General features: G+C 43.3%; 1 protein-coding gene across 11 annotated transcripts in view; it reads right to left on the reverse strand.

The window, feature by feature from the left end:
• The window catches only part of LOC135904403 (uncharacterized transmembrane protein DDB_G0289901-like), a 127,360-nt gene that overhangs the window by 80,353 nt on the left and 30,966 nt on the right, over positions 1–16,041 (reverse strand). For 9 of the 11 annotated variants that reach the window (XM_065435185.1, XM_065435181.2, XM_065435183.1 and 6 more), the window contains exons 10-16: positions 15,655–15,702; positions 13,252–13,314; positions 11,024–11,071; positions 8,364–8,435; positions 7,657–7,710; positions 4,058–4,096; positions 3,506–3,553 (exon numbers count right to left, since the gene is read on the reverse strand). In XM_065435185.1, the coding sequence (XP_065291257.1) occupies positions 3,506–3,553; positions 4,058–4,096; positions 7,657–7,710; positions 8,364–8,435; positions 11,024–11,071; positions 13,252–13,314; positions 15,655–15,702 (372 nt within the window). The remainder of the gene's footprint in view (positions 1–3,505; positions 3,554–4,057; positions 4,097–7,656; positions 7,711–8,363; positions 8,436–11,023; positions 11,072–13,251; positions 13,315–15,654; positions 15,703–16,041) is intronic. The other 2 variants (XM_065435189.1, XM_065435190.1) reach the window with 2 other exon arrangements.

Genomic DNA, 16,041 nt, shown 5'->3' on the forward strand with positions numbered 1-16,041 from the left:
AAACATTGCTTTAGTTTTCTGCAGATTAATTTTTAGACCCACTCTTCTGCTTTGCCTCTCCAGGTCAGTGAGCATCCGTTGCAATTGGTCCCCTGAGTTAGTAAGCAAGGCAATATTGTCAGCGAATCCCAAGTTACTAAGGTATTCTCCATTAACTTTTATCCCGAATTCTTCCCAGTCCAGGTCTCTGAATGCCTCCTGTAAACACGATGTGAATAGGATTGGAGAGATCGTATCTCCCTGCCGGACGCCTTTCTTTATTGGGATTTTGTTGCTTTCATTATGGAGGACTCCGGCGGCTGTGGAGTCGCTATAGATATCTTTCAGTATTTTTACATATGGCTCGTCTACACCCTGATTCCTTAATGCCTCCATGACTGCTGAGGTTTCGACAGAATCAAACGCTTTCTTGTAATCAATGAAAGCTATATATAAGGGTCGGTTACATTCCGCACATTTGTCTATCACCTGATTGATAGTGTGAATATGGTCTATTGTTGAGTAGCCTTTACGGAATCCTGCCTGGTCCTTTGCTTGACAGAAGTCGAAGGTGTTCCTGATTCTATTTGCGATTACCTTAGTAAATAGTTTGTAGGCAACTGACAGTAAGCTGATCAGTCTATATTTTTTCAAGTCTATGGCGTCCCCTTTTTTATGGATTATGATTATGTTAGCGTTCTTCCAAGATTTCGGTACGCTCGAGGTCATGAGGCATTGCGTATACAGAGTGGCCAGTTTCCCTAGAACAATGTGCCCAGCATCCTTCAACAAATCTGCTGTTACCTGATCCCCCCCAGCTGCCTTCCCCCTTTGCATAGCTCCCAAGGCTTTCTTTACTTCTTTCAGCGTTACATGTGGGATTTCGAATTCCTCTAGACTAGTCTCTCTTCCATTATCATCGTGGGTGCCACTGGTACTGTATAAATCTCTATAGAACTTCTCAGCCACTTGAACTATCTCATCCATATTAGTAATAATATTGCCGGCTTTGTCTCTTAAAGCATACATCTGATTCTTGCCAATTCCTAGTTTCTTCTTCCCTGCTTTTAGGCTGCCTCCGTTCCTGAGAGCATGTTCAATTCTATCCATATTATACTTCCTTATGTCAGCTGATTTACGCTTGTTGATTAACTTCGAAAGTTCTGCCAGTTCTAGTTGAGTTGAGTTGAGTTGAGTTGTTGTAGGCTACTGGTGGGATTAGCCTTGCAGTTGCTGCCGGCAATTGCTCCACCGTAGCGACACTTAAAATAATTAAATCACGTAATCTTCTAGCTGTAGGGTTAGAGGCTTTCATACATTGGCGTTTCTTGATCAGATCTTTCGTCTCCTGCGATAGCTTACTGGTATCCCATCTAACGGAGTTACCACCGACTTCAATTGCACACTCCATAATGATGCCCACAAGATTGTCGTTCATTGCTTCAACATTAATGTTTTCTTCCTGAGTTAAGGCCGAATACCTGTTCTGTAGCTTGATCTGGAATTCCTCTATTTTCCCTCTTACCGCTAACTCATCGATCGGCTTCTTATGTACAAGTTTCTTCCGTTCCCTCCTCAGGTCTAGGCTAATTCGAGTTCGCAGCGCACCTTGCTGAGCACGTCCACATCTTGTATGATGCCAGGGTTAGCGCAGAGTATGAGGTCTATTTCATTTCTAGTCTCGCCGTTCGGGCTCGTCCACGTCCACTTTCGACTATTTCGCTTGCGGAAGAAGGTATTCATTATCCGCATATTATTCTGTTCCGCAAACTCTACTAATAACTCTCCCCTGCTATTCCTAGCGCCTATGCCATATTCCTCCACTGCCCTGTCTCTAGCCTGCTTCTTGCCTACCTTGGCATTGAAGTCGCCCATCAGTATAGTGTATTTTGTTTTCACTCTACCCATCGCCAATTCCACGTCTTCATAGAAGCTTTCGAGTTCCTGGTAATGATTACCAGTACAACTTTCATTTTGTAGCTCTTATTAAGTTTCACAACAAGACCTGCCACCCTCTCGTTAATGCTATAGAATTCCTGTATGTTACCAGCTATATTGGTATTAATCAGGAATCCGACTCCTAGTTCTCGTCTCTCCGCTAAACCCCAGAAGCACAGGACGTGCCCGCTTTTATGCGAAGCCTATTACGAGGGCTCAACCCAGCTCCTCAGGCGCGGCGGTGACCATGAAATCACGTGACACCGTGACGTCACGACAGAGGAGAAGTGGCTTTGGCTCAACTCTTGCAAGACGGGCTGGGTGGGAATCGAACCAGGGTCTCCGGAGTGTGGGACGGAGACGCTACCACTGAGCCACGAGTACAACGCTTCAAAGCGGTACAAAAGCGCCTCTAGTGAATGCGGTGTTGCCTTAGAAACGCGCTGTTTCTAAGGCGTGCGTCTCTTGCTCAGGCGCACATTTCGTTGCCGCGCCGAACGCTGCTTTGCTCGACGCTCACCGCGTCCAATGCGGGGCGCGTAGTCGCTGCCCTGTAGCCCATTGTCTTACACCCCTTGGCGGGTCGACGGGAACGCTGTCGCGTTCCACTCTTGAAGGCGAAGAAGTAATGCATGAGTTGTTTCTTCGTCTAGCCGAACCAAATATAGCCAAGCAACAGCAGTTCACCAGGCTAAACAGTGGTTCAACAACTAAAATAAAGGCTAGTATGCTTCGCATCCTGGGCTTAACCTTACCTAAGCCACAGCCATTTTTTTAGCACTGTATATGCTTCTTTTGGCCTCTTAACTTCACTGAGCCCTATTATATCTCATTTAATGCACTTTAATTCCTCCAATAGCACTGCTAGACTCGCCTCACTAGATAACGTTCTAGCGTTAAACGTTGACAGGTTTATATTCCCTAGTTTCCCTAGTTTCCCTAGTTTTGGTAGTTTCAGAAAAATGAGATGTCATGACTAATCTTAAGATACGGCATTTAGTAGCATATACAAACGTTTATGCTTAGAGCAATATTTATTCAGTTCACTTCACTTCAGTTCAGTTTATTACCTTAAAGGCCCCTGCAGGGGCTATACATAAGTCGTGTGTTTTTATAAAATCGCCAAGTCATAAATAAAAATGGTCGGTTACAAATTCTGTGAACGAAGAACGCCCTCACTGAGATTAAGGGCGTTCCTTTAAAAAAGCAGACAGCCAGCGTTAAGGAGACGAAACAGACAACCAAACCTTACGCATTGTGCAGACCAACTCTGCTTCCGTAACGTAGAGGTTATTATGGATGTACACAAAGCAGGAAAAGTGGATAAATTAGTCTTAAAAGCACGCAACAGAATTGCGGATTCAGGTGACAGAGCTCCCAGAGGAAATCTGAGGTGAGAGAGTGCAGCTCTAGAGAACCTGGATTTCACCTTACAGTACTATTAACCATTTTTCGTTGTTGGTGTTACTATTAGTTTAGCATACGTGGCCTAAATTTGCAGGACAAACACAAATGCCTTAACTCTAACAATGTTAGTAGAAAGAAAACACCTAATTCTTTTTCTCTAAGCGTTGGTAACGGTTCTTACCTGTGCTGCTGGAAGAACCTGTGGCCCCTGTGGAAGAGCCACCGTAGCCTGAAAGGGAAACTAAATATGAAATTGTCTGCGTGCTGCGCTCATTTAGCGCCATAATACAAGTCAGTTAAGGAGTGTAGTTGAAATCCAAAGCCGAGCGAGCTAAGTAAATAAAAAAAATCGAATTAGGAGAAGCCCAAAAATGGGCTAACAAAATTTGAACAAAACTAGTAAATATTAGACAAAAATATTTCGGAAATCAAGGAAAGCTATAAAAGGTGTACAGAATTTTCAGTTGTCGCAAGAGCGCTTGCGTTGAGCAATCAAATGAAAGACCAGTTCAGTTTGACACGGGCGATGTTTCGCGAAAGGCTATGGCATGTGCATCATCAACAACAATAAAAACTATTTCATGTTCCCTATTTGTAAAAAGAATGGTACTTAAGAAATTTCCGCGAACGACTTTAGATCTGCGCAGGCATTAGCCTTTGCACAATTTTCATACGCCTTTTTCTTGGAATTAGAAATCAGCCTTGATTTCTTAGCAGTGGCAGCGGTACTCACCGGAGGTACTCGTAGATTCCAAGGCTGCTCCACCGTAGCCTGGAACCCCAAAAAAGAGACAAAGAAAGAAATTTTTAGCGTCACATATGGCATAGATTCTTCGAGTGCATGCTCATTCAGTTATTTGGGAAGAGTCGATCGGCGCCTAAATATCGGAGCCTTTGGCTTGCCGCTTTGATTCCAAAGAACGCACAAGGGTTTACGTAGGTACCGGACGGGGCGAAATAATCGGGAAAACTTGCGATAGTGCTTGTAGTAAAATGGAAGTGGCTGTGAAGGTTGAACATGACGCCCACTGCGCCAGAGCATTAACCATCATATTCTCTGGCTGAGGAAATATGCGAAAAAGGTATGACGTTCACACACTCGTATTTAGACCTAATATTTAAAGCATGATGCTGATATAGTACCATCATCATCGTCAGCCTATTTCATGTCCACTGCAGGACGAAGGTCTCTCCATGCGATGTGCAGTTGTCCCTGTCCTACGCCAATCGATTCTAACTAGCTGCCGCAAGTCTTCTAATTTCCTCGCACCACCTAGACTGCGCTTCCGTCTTCTTCGTACCCATTCTGTCACCCTAATCGGCCAACGACTATCTAATCTGCGCACTACGTGACATGCCCAGTGACATTTTTTTCCTCTTTATGTCAATTACAATATCGTCTATACCCATTTGTTCTCTGATCTAAACCACTCTCTTTCTGTTTCTTAAAGTTATGCCTAGCATTCTGCGTTCCATTGCTCTTTGCGTGGTCCTTATCTTGTTCTAGACCTTCTTTGTCAGTCTCCAAGTCTCTGCCCCATGTGTCGGCACTGGAAAAATGCGCTGATTGTATACCTTCCTTTTCAATGATAATAGTGATCTTGCAGTGAGTATAATGTTTGCCGTATGCGATCCAATCCATTCCTATTCTTCTATAAATTTATCCCGCAATATATCATAATGCTCCTAGATATCACAATGTTGAAACTCATATTTGAATGCCAACTTTCTTTTTTTTTCCAGATACAAGCTTTTTTTTAAGTTTTCATGTCCTTCCCATGATGGCAAGATGAACGCGTATTCAGACACAACAATCATGTTTCTTAGTTCTCGTTGTGGAACAATGGCAGAGAAGGACCTGGGCCTTTTGTTGAGCGTGGAGGGAGGCCTTTAAGCAGCGCGCGTCTTCCAGTTGTACCAAAGTGTGAACAATGTGCGAGATTTCTCGGTATTCCAGCTTCAGCAGCTCGAATGTTCCTTTCGAGTTGACTTCATTCGCTGGTAATTGCTGGTCTGGCTCTCTTGTAACGCTGTCTGGCTTCATCAGCTCTACTTGAAATGAAGCCTCAAGGCAAAGGCCAGACTTTTCAGCTTGCCTCCGATGTCGTCACGGTTGTTCGGTATTAGCATTTAAGTTAAATGAGACAAACAACCTTTAAGAGCTATTCTTGCCGAACTAATGACGTTCTACTAGACTACAACGGCAACACGGCTAATATGGAAGTGTCTGCTCGAAGTGTGTGGTACTCGAAGTGCCACTCATGCCCGTGAGTATTCCACTACCCATGGTGCTCGAGTTGCCGCTGATGGAACCGTATCGGGAACCTACAACCAGAAAAGAAAAGGATGGTGTAGCTTGAAATATTGCGTTTTAAAAGTAGGTCATTTAAAGTGGAAGGTTCGGTTCCGCATACTACCCACCGCAATATGGTTGCGTTCCGCGCTAGTTCAGTTGCGAAAAGCATTAGCTCGTAGAGGAAAAAATAAAGTCTGCAGTCTCGCCCAAAACGCAAACATCGGTCGGGATAGGAAAATAGCAGACAGCTATACGAAGTGAGCATAGTCGTTTCATCGACCGTATGAACTTCCCAACGTTCACTTACTAACTAAACTAACAACCATGACATCACGTGTGCACCAGCAAACTTGAACACATACCTCTCGATGACCGCACACACTCGCTGTCAAAACACTGGAGTCAGGAAACATGGCAACCGCAACGAGAGAATTGACCTTCGTTCTGCCACTGGCTTTAACGCGACCTCATCGGCGACAGCACAGCGCACGCGAAGCTATCAGCACACCGCGCACTCTTCCCTGTCGCAGATCACTTTCATTTTGGTCCCTGCACCGGAGTAGAGCGCCGCTCGTTAACTTCGCTTAACTTTATTGCTGTGTACTTTGAACGTTTTTCTTAACCGCTTTATTGGGGTAGAGTTGAGTGTCGCGTGAACTGCTAAAGGAATATTGGCATGCTTGGAACAGCGCGAGGTCTTCATTTCTTTTTGTACTTGCGACATAACGACATGATTAGCACCCATTGAGACGGGGCAGATGCTATAGCATCATGCTGTAAAGCATGCGGTAGCCGGTTTAATTTCCGGCGGCCTCAGTGGCTGCGTTGAGACGGGGACTGATGGAAATCTCGAACGTGGCGTGCCCTTAAGCCTGTGCATTGCTATAGAACGTTAAACCTGAAGCAACCCGCCACATTCCCGTTCTAATAACACGTTTGACAACGGGAAATATCATATGTGTGTTTATTATTGCAGACTACCTCCTCAAATGTACCCGCCTCTCCTCCCCCCCACCCCCACCTCTCTGATTGGGATACGGCTACAAACTGATACATGTACCATCGCTGGACCGATTTTATTGTGATAGCAATTATATGGGCACTCGATGCGGGGAGATGGCGTCACTGTGCTGTCACAGTGTTGCCAAGGCATGTGCAGACTGTTAGTCGAGTATCGAAGCGTCTCAGTCTATACACGCTTGAGATGCGCCGCGTGTTTAGCTGCAAAAACGCCAAAAGCGGGTGGACGCACCCTCGTGCTCAGAGCAATTTGCTCTGCAGTGTAGCCAGTGCAGCGTTCTGCCTTCCAATGCTGGCACGAGCTTTTTGCGCACAAACAACAGTGTTACTGCCGTGCAACTGGGGATAGCACACAGTGGCACACTTACATGTCTGTCTGAGCGAAATGGACGGAATGCACTTCAAGCTACAAATGCCGATGGTTGCCTATCTGTCTCGTTTCGCGCACAACTGAGGCAACAAGCAGCCCACTAGTCATGAACAGCAGCTCACCAATATTTATGAGAAAAAAAAAGCGATGAGTGCGCTTCAGCAGTTCCAGCGTAATTGTCTGAAACTTCTAGAAACATGAAAGAGTTTGAGAAGAATCATTTACTTTTGTTAGAAAATACACGGGCTCTGCTGATACTCTAGTTGACACTAATACGAAGCGTTGGGTAGGTGATGTAATGAATAGGGTAAATATAATGTAGCCAAACAAGCTCTTAATCAATCGATATATGGTATAGCATGACAAAGGATTTGCTGCTGTCATGTCATTAGGAAATTCGCATGTATAGGATAGAGTCAACTGTTTCACGAGAGGGATGAGCGGGGATCACTGGATGAGGCCTTCACTATGCAGTGCACATGCAAAGGGCTGATCAGAGCTTCATGCCTGCTTCGATCAGACTGAACTTACGGCTTCTGTTGTCATGTCCACCTGTCCAATTATAAAATATAGATTTCAGAGCTGCATTACATGAATCATGTAATCATTGTTCGCATCGTCAGAGGGCTGCTATAGATCCACTCACCTGCACCACCCAACCCTGATGTGCTAGTGCCGTAAGAGCCCCCGGTGCCATAGCCTTCAAAAGAAAAGAATAGAATGTTACCCCACATAGCATGAAGAACGCATCTTAATTATATAAATTTGGTGTACTCAACGGGAACATGAAAACTGTTTTAGCGAGAAGAATACTGAGATCTTAAGTAACTGTAATAAGATTGGTTGTCACTCATGAAATTACATGACAGAAGGGAAATGCAGTCGAGGACGGCAAATAGGCTATATGTAGGGTGATGAAATAAAGATTCGCTGGCGCAAATTGGAATCGGTTGGCGCAGCACAGGAGAAATTGAAGATTGGAGGAGGCCTTCGTCCTGCAGTGGACTTAAAATACGTTGTTGCTGTTGTTGTTGTTGTTGTTGTTGTTGTTGTTGTTGTTGATGATGATGATGATGATGATGATGATGATGATGATGATCAAAGCATGAACAATGGCGACAACTCTTGAGAGAAACCGGCGTGCATTGCGGGACAGGGACAACCTAGCGTGCCTAGTGTGACAAACAAGGTAAAAAAATTAACAGCTTTGCTTGTTTTATTACTGTTAGTTGCGAATTCAGCCACTCTGTATACGAACCTTCATTTGCACCTAGACCTCTATGTTATGGAGCAATACTCATTCGGACACACTGGCAATATACGCTTGTTTAGAAGGGCGGCATCCGCACTCACCTGAACCAGTCCAGGTGCCGGACACTGATCCTCCATTTCCGCCAGCACCGCCGAATCCACCGGAGCCATAACCTGATGCAGTTAAAAAAAAGTGGATCTCATGAAGATGTTGCTCAGATATAACTGCACTTTTATGTACTAGTACCTTCGGAAGAAACTGAACAATCCTAAAATTGCACATTAATATATGTATTTGAGAAATAACTATATCGTATGGTGAGGGAACAAACGCGCGTTAGTGACATCTTAGTTGAAATCAAGAAAAAGAAATAGGCATGGGAAGAGGGGGCGGCAGAAAGTTAGGTGGGCGGATGAGATTAAGAAGTTTGCAGGGACGACATGGCCACAATTAGTACATGACCGGGATTGTTGGAGAAGTATTGCAGAGGCATTTTCCCTGCAGTGGGCGTAACCAGGCTGATGATGATTATTTGAGAAGTATAAACTGACGTACTAGAAATGCCAGTAGATGAGTAAATTGTAGGTCGTGCTGATAGCGCTTGACGCATGAGTACTGGCTATGGTCCCTGCTTTTAAAGCGTATTCCACGACGTGTATAAATAAACACAACATAAAAAAGAAAGGAAATAAAAAACTACAGGATGTTGCAAGAAATGCACTGACAATTTCTGAAAGTTACAGCAAATGAGGTAATTAAAGGATTTTCCTTGTATTGCTTATGCCACAGAGGCATAAATGTGAAAATAATTCGAGGTAGAAATTGGATAAGTAATTAAGCAAATTAAACTCAATGACTTCCACAGTGAACAAACAGTCGAATGATCGCCGTGGAAGAATTCAAAGCTATCATTCGAAGTGCCCCTAAGCATTTCTAGACCAGCGAAATTTAAACGCCCCTAATTATTACAGTGGAAGGAATTCTAACGAGTATCAAACAGAAACGGAAAACGGAAGTGCTGAACAGCTTAAATGTTACGCCCTTATTAGATGCCCGTGACTTGGGTGACTGCGTGCGCCTCACCCTCCTTATTATACCGTGATCTCGATATCCTCGGCTGACGGCAAAGCTGAAACATTCACGTGAACTGACGTCATATTCACGTCACTCATGTCATGCACTCGACAATAGCACGGAGCTGCAAATGATGCTCCTTTGCAACTTTGTGATACAATATAAAGTATAACAACTTGATATAAAGTATAAAAAGTGATATAAAGTATAACAGTGATCGCGGTGACTGAGGGCGAGTAGTTTAAAGACCAACGACGCCAGCAAATCTTATTACATGTATTAACGAGGCAAGAGAAAGGGTAAATGCATTTAACTGTACTTTAATTTCTTGCAGTGTTTCTCAGTTGAAAAATGTTCGTTTGAGAACAGCAACAATTGTAATAATAGCTAAAGAATATTCGGAAACGTTTTCCGAGTCTGTTATAAAGCAAGGTGGCACACTGTTCAAAACAAAACTAGCGCACCGACGGCACCCCCTGGTGTCGCTACCAGGTCCTTGAGTTCTCATGTGGACGGCCGTATTGTGTAGCTGTACTACCTTTGCAACAGTGCCATCGCCGTATGGGCGGATCCACTCCTTTCAGCACAAGAAATCGGAAGAAAACAGTGGACAAAAATGTAGGGCATTGGCGATATTTTCTCAAAAAAAAGTGATTTTTTAATTTACGTGGCCTCTGTTTTTTGCAATACTAACATGAGCTCCCTCACCCCCTTTTTTTTAAAGATATACTTCTTTGGTATCATTGTTAACGCCCTTCACGGCGCGTTTGTTCCTCTGTTTGGCCACTGGGCACGAATGATGATCGCTAGCACATGAAATGTAATGAAGTTTATTGCTTTAAAACCCGCCCTTTGATTCCCTCCAACCTACGCTTTCCCGAGACTCCAGTCCTCTGGAGTCTTGCTACATAAATTTTCTGCGCGACGGATGCACTTTTAATATTATATGTGTCGCTGATTTCTTGCTTAATTGTAAGTAAGTGTAAGTAATTTCGCCGTAAGACATACGATGTCTCTTTGCTTTGGAAAGCATAGAAACATCGTATTCGTCAAACAGAACCCAGCGTTCAAGCTACACAACCGACTTTCGTAAGTTTGCATTTTGAGCGTCGAATACCCCAAAAGTAGGTGCGCCCTTCTCCCCTATGCGTTGAACCCCAATGGCGTCAACGCCTCTTTTTGCCGTTGATGTTCCCGCGCACGCTTTGATTAGGGCGAGCTCTCGGTACAAGTTGCCGCCTAAAGATAAGAAGACAGAAACATGATGCTTATTACGACCTAAAGGTGTGCATCTAAATGCAGGAAAGGGGAGTACCTTATCGGTGAACTTCATCACTTTCTGCTCGCGAGCAAATGTGGACCAAATGCAGGAAGCGTTCCAACAGTGAAAACACTTTTTCTAGCTCTCGCACGCTTCTCGTCACCCACTCACCAAACTACTCTCCCATAATCTGCTGAAACTACCTTTAGATAGAAGGCAGCACCAACGAAATAAATATATATTTCCTCTCTTTGCCGCTGTAAAGTGTTCTCGTGTACATTACAAACTAAGACGTGTATGTCCCACAGCCCTAAACAAGGTTAAAGCGAATTTGAAGCATATATTTCGATGCGCAAATGTTATGGCGATATTTATTTAACTGGGCTGGCAGTGTGTTTCACCATAAGCGGAGAGACCACTACTCACCTGAGCTGCCCCAGGTACTCGACCCTACTCCAGCAGAGGAACCGTGGCCTGAAATAGGAAAGAGAATTTCGCTCTTCTTTACATGTTCCGTGCGACTGAGAAACAGGGATACACCCAGCAAAAAGAAAGGCACAGGGGTCAACCAGGTAGGCATCCTGCTACCCTACACTGAATGCAAACAAATTTGAAAGACGCTTAAGCTTCGCCTTTAAGAGTGGAACGCGATATCATTCAAATATTCCTAACTGCTTCTCACGCTTCCCGGCAACTACTGCTTGTGTAACCAATATGTTTACCGGCAAACGCTGGCAGCCAACGCTATGCACGAAGGCGAGCTTTCTGGTACAAATGCGACCTCTTGCGTGGGCCTATCCCGGAGGTTGTGCACAGCCGTAACAAGAAAATTACATAATTTTCTGGCTTCTGTTATTGTTTCGCGCTTTTAGTATTTCCGTCTGGGAAGATTTAACAGAAAAGGCATGCCCACTGTCGGTGTTTTGTTTCATGACAATTGTTTGTGGGCTGTCATTCTCAATATCACTCTGGAAATTCCGAGCAATAATTTTATGAAGAATGCAAGACAAGGTATGAACAGCTTTAGTGATAAAAAGGTGTGGCAGTATTACCCGCATATGCGACATGTCATGTAGTAAGGCGTGCTAAATACATATATCTAAAGATATACTGGACTTTAGAGTCCAGTATATCTTTAGATATACTGGCCCAATTTTGCGCGACACAAGGCCCCTTAACGCTATCGCGTTAGAATTCGGCAGAGACACTTAAGACTGTTTACCTGATGGAATGCGGAAGCATTAGGCCTTTGGAAGACCACGAAAGTCGTGAACGCGCTTATTTTATAAACTTATGTCGTGACGCCACCTCTTCACCATTGGCTACGCCGTCACGTGCCCAATCGCACACGCACTAGGCCACACATTTAGTCAGGCAAAACCGTGGAGCCCCCATGCCGTCGGGGAAGCATGCTGGTGTCCCAGCCCGGAGGTCCGCACGTGATTGCCACTCAAACCGAAATGTGCCACATTTTCTTTTCAAAGGCATTAATTTAATTGGATAAGAGGAACCTTCCTGAGAAATTTGGCGTGAATTGGCGAATATTTCACGTGTTTTTATTTTTTGCAGCGTCGGCCACTCTTTGTACCATCTTTGGCTACCGGCGACGCCGACTCATTTTCGCGTAGTGGGGCATATCATGCTTTTGCAATAAAGTCCGAAGCCACAAAAGCATTTCTTATGAGTTGTGAATGTTAAAGCACTAATGGCCAATTGAATGAAGCTAAGTTGCCCTTTATTACAAAACGAGGGTGTCGGATCCGGCAACATTGATGCTTCCAGGTAGTACGTGTTGGTTTGTTGACCTGTTGCCTTCACCCTAAAAGATTACGTGCTCGTGACGCCTGCGAAAGAAAGGATGTTCCACATCCGCCGCCAAGGTTTGCGAGTGGTGACGCTGGCTAACAGTCCCATGGTTAGTTCTAGTAGTAACGCATAAGTACCCCAGAAAGTGTTTGAGAGGACAGTGCTGCGGTATCTCAATTGGTAGGGCATCGTACGCGTAATGCGAAGGCGCGGGATCGTTTGTTTTTTGAAATTGTTTTTTTCATCCGCTTGCAGTTCCGTATTAAATTATAATTCCTTTTTTTCAATTAGTAAGTGCAAGTGATTTCCCGTGTGTTGTCCTTGGTGCCTTTCTTTGTTGGCTTCTTGCGTTACATATATATATATATATATATATATATATATATATATATATATATATATATATATATATATATATATATATCATGTATGTGTGTGTCTGTGTGCTTACAGTTAATTTACGATGGCCGTTCCGTACCCGTACCATCGTCAGTTGCACTTCGCTCCTCTAAGGCGCAGGACGGGTAAAACAACTCGAAAATGCATGCAACAAAGTCAGTTTTCGACTTCATACTATCCGCTACGAGCGGCTGGCTCCTTTCTCAGGAAACATACTCAGCTAGCAAGTGCTGTACTCGTGCTGATTTAGCCGTAAAAACCTGTCCGTTTATTTTTTCAGACAGCGTCGGGTGCGGTTACAAATGAGTGGAACGGAAGTTTGACGGTTACATTATTGTCCTAGCTTTCGTTTGCTGCCCAACAAGTCGCTATCGAATTTGGAAGTAGTATCGCTGAATTTTATATGGAGGACAAATTTTGTTTGGCGGAGAAGCGGCCACACCACTCACCTGAACCACCAGTCGTAAACGGAAGTCCTATAGCCAAGCCACTAAGGGCACCAGAGCCATGACCTAAAACAGTAGAGAGAAAAAAAACAAAGCCTTCTCTTTTGCACGCAGTTCAGCCGAAACTTGTTTTGAAAGGGTAGCGAAAAAGAAACACTAAAGCAGCTTAGACTTACAGAGTACCACTGGTTTCGGACGTTAGACTTCATAAATCAAAACAATATACAGCAGATGAAATGCAAAAGTTGGAATGAATGTGCCGTATATATTTCTTGAAGTGGTTATTTAAATGCTATATAATGGAATCTTATGTGTGTTGTTCTCTCAATTTCTGTCCTATGCAATGTGTAAGTTTGTGCGATGTTTAAGCTTCCGCATGGCACACTTCACTACTCTGGACCATTTAACATTTCTGTTCGTGCATTACACAGTTGACAAGTCATTCCAAAGTGCAAAGGCAAATTCCGGCTGATGCCTGCAGAAAAAATTCAATGCAATGATTTCCCGAGCACGATGGTGATATTTGATGTATACCGAAGGAATAATGTTGAGGAGAGGTGTATGCACATGTAGATAAGTGGCGGCACATGTTGTAAATAGATTAAGGCCTTCTGTACATTGCACATACAGCACATATTCGTGGTGATTGACCAAGTATGGGCGCATATACAGTCTCCATACCCAGTGGCCCTAGAATGGTGTAGCCTGAACGAAAAAATGAAATATTTTGAAAAAGAAAGAAGGATTTGAGTATCATGAGCTATTTCATAAAGATCTCTGTCTTATAGAGATACGTACGAGCCGAGATTACATGTTTGGGTTTTATTGCGATATTGATTGTATTGGTGTGCAGAAGAGACGTTTGTTCACTGATAGAGCTTTGCCGTTGAACATTCTAATTTAGGTCGGTTTTCTGGAACCTCCAATGCTGGGGTATAACGTTTTTGTGTATCTCCAAACATATATCCTGCGAGATACCGGAAAAGCAGCAGCAGCAGGCGAGCGAAAGAAAGAAAGCTTGATTTTTGAAAGCCTCCTTCAAGACTCAATCTGTGTTTCCTATGAGGAATGTACTATGTTATTTAACGGAATGAAAGAAGGATGAATGTGAATGTTTATTTTATTTTTATTTATTTATAACGTGCTGCAGGCCCCAGCAAGGGCCCAAGCAGGAATGGCGTATGTAGCATACAAAAATGAAGTGTCGATAGATACAAAGGCAAACTTACAATAATATTGAACAATAATACAGTTCAACAAGATGTAAAACACAGTGCGAAATAAGCTAATAAAAGTTACCAGAAAGAGCAACAATGCGTATTCTGAGCAGTATTAAAGGCGTATATAATATATTGTTACATTTATATGCTATAATATCTAAAAAGAACGCACAAGAAGAATAAAACAAATTTAACGACCTAATTGTTCAAAAGCATCGTTGCTTAACAGATGGGATATAGGCAAATTGTTTGTCTGATATGGTTCGGGAAAAGAAGTAATACTTAATAAGGTTAGTCCTGGTGAGACAAGGCGTTAAGATTCAGCATGTCGATGCTTTTTACGGCGTGCTACAAGTGGTTTTATACAAGGGTCTGGGCTAATAGTGAAATGGTTGTTCTTCAGAAAAAAAAGGAATTTCAGTCTGTGAATTTTCCTTCGCAATTGCAATGTTTTAATGTTGCTTGTTAGCATTAAGGTTCTTGGGGAGCCAGTTGAGCGGTATTTGGAAAAAAATGTATCTTACCACTTTGTGCTGTATCATTTCCAAGACATCAGTGTTATTTTTGGTGAAAGGGTCCCACAGAATGCATGCATATTCAAGTTTGGGACGGATGAGTGTAAATTAAGCTGTTAATCGAGCGTTAGGGGGAGCCTGTTTCAATTTATGTCTCAGAAACAAAGTTTACGAAAAGCCGACTGGCATATATGGGAAACATGGGATTTCCAGCATAAGTTGTTAGTTATTGTGACACCTAGATATTTGTATTCATAAACTTTTCAGTTTCAGACAAAACGTTGCTTTGATATCCCTGTCTGATATTACTTGTTATGCTATATTTTCTCAACCTGTTGCCCTCCTTTTCGGGAAAACGTGTGTGCAAATTTCCCAACTATTGTGGTTGCGCGATTCAGAGCTTTCACCACACCACAAGAACGAGATATGCCACCTCAAACATAATGATTGAAATTCATAGCAGGACGTGCTGATCAGGACTGGTCGTGTGGAAGCTGGCAAGTGCTGTGTCTACCTGTCAGATCAACCTGCTTGGTTTTCCAACTTATCTATGTTGAAGTTAATATAGGAGTAGGAACTTTAATTTCCATTATTATTGGAAGAGCGCATACCTTAAAATAGTGTTCAGTCAACACGGCGATAATTTTTGCAAAAGCGACGGATGCACTCACTCAAGCCACTCGAAGATCCCAAAGCTCCAGTAGTAGATCCACCGAAGCCTGAAAAATAATTGTTTTTAAAGAGTTTTTGCGTATATGTGCTGAGATTCACGAGTAGGACATAATTGATTTTATTACCTAAATATTAACTTCAGTGCTCTTAACTGGATTGAAGGATTGGTCATCAATCCCTCCCAATCTGTCCTTGTTAGTGAGAGCATTTCTAACCTCTTCCGGTTACGTCCGGTGTCAACCAGGGGAGAGAACAGGGACCCCTGTTGCTTCTAATGTACATAAACGACTTACCTTTACTTACCCCAACTAAATGTAAATCAATATCTTTTTCGCACTGTCGTGGTCGCCAATCTTTCCCTTACGCAATCAGTAACATCAACGTGG

The sequence above is a fragment of the Dermacentor albipictus genome, chromosome 7 (assembly GCF_038994185.2).
Source record: "Dermacentor albipictus isolate Rhodes 1998 colony chromosome 7, USDA_Dalb.pri_finalv2, whole genome shotgun sequence".
In the NCBI taxonomy this organism is placed as follows: domain Eukaryota; kingdom Metazoa; phylum Arthropoda; class Arachnida; order Ixodida; family Ixodidae; genus Dermacentor; species Dermacentor albipictus.